A 2,794-nucleotide genomic window follows, 5' to 3' on the forward strand; every position below is an offset into this window, starting at 1 on the left:
CTTATTTATATTACGATCTGTATATATATATATATATATATATATATATATAAACATTCAATAAACAGGTTAGTTGCCAGGGTTTTAATATGCTTGTATTAATTATCATTGTACCTATACCAGTCATTTGTGATTACCGGACATCTTAAAATGTAATCCAATGACAAACTATTTAAATAATAATAATCAGGGCTCGAAATTAACTTTTTTACTTGGTAGCACTGGTGCTCCCAACTTCAAAAAGTTAGGAGCACCAGCAAAAATTTAGGAGCACTCACCAAAAATTTAGGAGCACCACAACTACATAATAATAATAAATATTATTATTATACATTTACTATTGATTACAAGATTGTATTTAATGTCATGATGTTTTCAGTCATGGAAAAGTCAACATCATTTTAAAATGTTGTTATATTTTCACATTTTCCTTAACTGTGTGTCCATGTGTGCAGGGTGACAGTGAAGTAGTGACTTTTTGTTTAAATGCTTCACTTTCAAAATGATGAATTTGTAATTTAACAGTTATACAAAGCTGTAGAGAACTTGATAAAATATAAAAAAAAGACTAAAGCAAATTTTCTTCTAAATAAAGTTAAACAATCAACCCAAGCTGATACAACATAGTGGTATTAAAAAACAATTATCATAACGTAAAACATTATATCATTACTTTGTAAAACAAATGAATCGTCAATCAAAATTGAAATATTGTTAAAATGGGAGGTGGGCTACTACCTTTAGAGATGTGTGATTTGAAGTTTGTGGCTGTGAGTTCATACAGGCCCTGTTTGGGTTCAGGGACTTTGGGTGGCTCGGGTTCAGTCTGAGGTTCCTGAGGTGAGATGGGGAAAGACCAAATAAGAAGTGCTGTAATATTGTGACATTTTAGACACCTTGACCATGTCCATGTATTACACAAAGCACTTTTAAAAGCCAGTATAAGAATATGTTTCTAGTCATACAAATATTTTAGCAGTTTTATGATCTTACTTCCGGTTCATCCTGCAGGGTTTTCAGCATCCAGCTCTCTAGCGCCTGCAGGTCTCTCGGGCCCTGATACTTCACAGCCTCCTGATCAGGTTTAAACAACTTCAGACTGTAAAGCAAACACAAAGTTAGTCAGTCAATGATTAATCAAACCACATATAATTTTTACCTTAGGCACATGACTGTCAGGTGATTATAAATCATGCATATAAAATGTTTTACACACACACACACACACACAACATCTAAATAATTTTACTGTCATTCTGCATGAAGCATCTTAAAATGTGTCTTTTTTTGTTACGTACAGTACTACTAACAGAGAAGTAATGCTTACGTTGGGTATCCACGGATCCCATGTTCACTGGAGCAAAACTTTGTGTCTTTTGTGCAGTCGAATTTCACAACATACACTGGAGGAGCCTCCATACTGTTATATTTATCTGCCAGCTCATTCCACGTTCCCTGTAGCCGCTGACAGTGACCACACCTGCACACCACAAACATATTCAAACACATTTATCACATCATTAAAGGGGTCATCGGATGCCCATTTTCCACATGTTGATATGATTCTTTAGGGTCTTAATGAAAAGTCTGTAACACAGTTTGGTTAAAATTTATCAATGGTAGCGTAAAAAACACCTTTTTTACCGTCAAAAACAGCTCTTTTCAGAGCAAGCCGTTTTGTAGGGAAGCATTTAGGTAGATCAGGGGCGCATTCCCTTCAAAAACAAACGTAATTCACTGCGTCTTCATCGGCTCAGATGTCGGGAGTAAATGACGACTGCTATGCTCATTATTACATCCAACAACAGAACACCTCAATCGCTTAGGAGTCATTCTTGTCTACATCTGCTCCAGCGGTGAAACAATGGCGGACTGATGACAGCTCACTCAGGGCGGGTCTAAGGTAAGATGCCAGTCCAGTCTGTGCTGAAACACTACTGTCAATCAAACAATTGCGGGAGGGGCCTGTTTTGTGACGTCAAAGAAAGGGGTAAAGATTTTAGTAGATTAAAAAAAAAAAGCACTGGGTGGATTTTTATCATTATAGGGTGGTTGTGTACACACAATGCCAGTTCAGTTCAAACAACTTGTAAAAATGCATGTAGCATCCGATGACCCCTTTAAACTATTATTCCATCACATATTACAAACGTTTCACAAAATCCTTCAAATGCGTTAAAGGATTGTTAGGCTGCATTAATTACGTCAACCGGAACCGGGAACATTTCCCATAACACCCGATGTACTTGCTACATCGTAAGAAGAATGGCATCTACACTAATATTAGTCTCTTTCATTCTTATTCTGAGGTCAACAAAGCCATACGGATCCAGTCCATATCCAGATCAGATGGAGATGACTTCTATAGCCCTGAATGACAGATCCCTTGTGAAGACCTCATCACCTCGACGACCATCGGCACAAGACCACGGGAACCAGACGAGTCCTCTGCACAATCTGACCTGTGCTGCACCCTGGAATTAGACCATACCATGCTGGTTTCGTCTGGCCAGAGAACTGGCCCCCCAACTGAACCTGGTTTCTCCCAAGGTTTTTTAAAGGGATACTCCACCCCAAAATGAAAATTTTGTCATTAATCACTTACCCCTATGTCGTTCCAAACCCGTAAAAGCTTAGTTTGTCTTCGGAACACAATTTAAGATATTTTGGATGAAGCCGGGAGGCTTGTGACTGTCCGATCGACTGCCAAGTAAATTACACTGTCAAGGTTCAGAAAAGTATGAAAGACATCGTCAGAATAGTCCATCTGCCATCAGTGGTTCAACCGTAACGT

The 2,794-nt window shown here is 38.1% G+C and overlaps 1 protein-coding gene across 1 annotated transcript in view; it reads right to left on the reverse strand.

Moving 5' to 3' along the window:
* LOC107730007 (thioredoxin domain-containing protein 5-like) overlaps positions 1-2,794 on the reverse strand; it is a 15,274-nt gene that overhangs the window by 7,654 nt on the left and 4,826 nt on the right. The window contains exons 2-4 of the mRNA XM_016540752.1: positions 1,328-1,480; positions 994-1,099; positions 739-835 (exon numbers count right to left, since the gene is read on the reverse strand). Coding sequence (XP_016396238.1) covers positions 739-835; positions 994-1,099; positions 1,328-1,480 — 356 coding nt within the window. The remainder of the gene's footprint in view (positions 1-738; positions 836-993; positions 1,100-1,327; positions 1,481-2,794) is intronic.

The sequence above is a fragment of the Sinocyclocheilus rhinocerous genome, unplaced genomic scaffold (genome assembly GCF_001515625.1).
Source record: "Sinocyclocheilus rhinocerous isolate Xijiao unplaced genomic scaffold, SAMN03320098_v1.1 scaffold969, whole genome shotgun sequence".
Classification (NCBI taxonomy): domain Eukaryota; kingdom Metazoa; phylum Chordata; class Actinopteri; order Cypriniformes; family Cyprinidae; genus Sinocyclocheilus; species Sinocyclocheilus rhinocerous.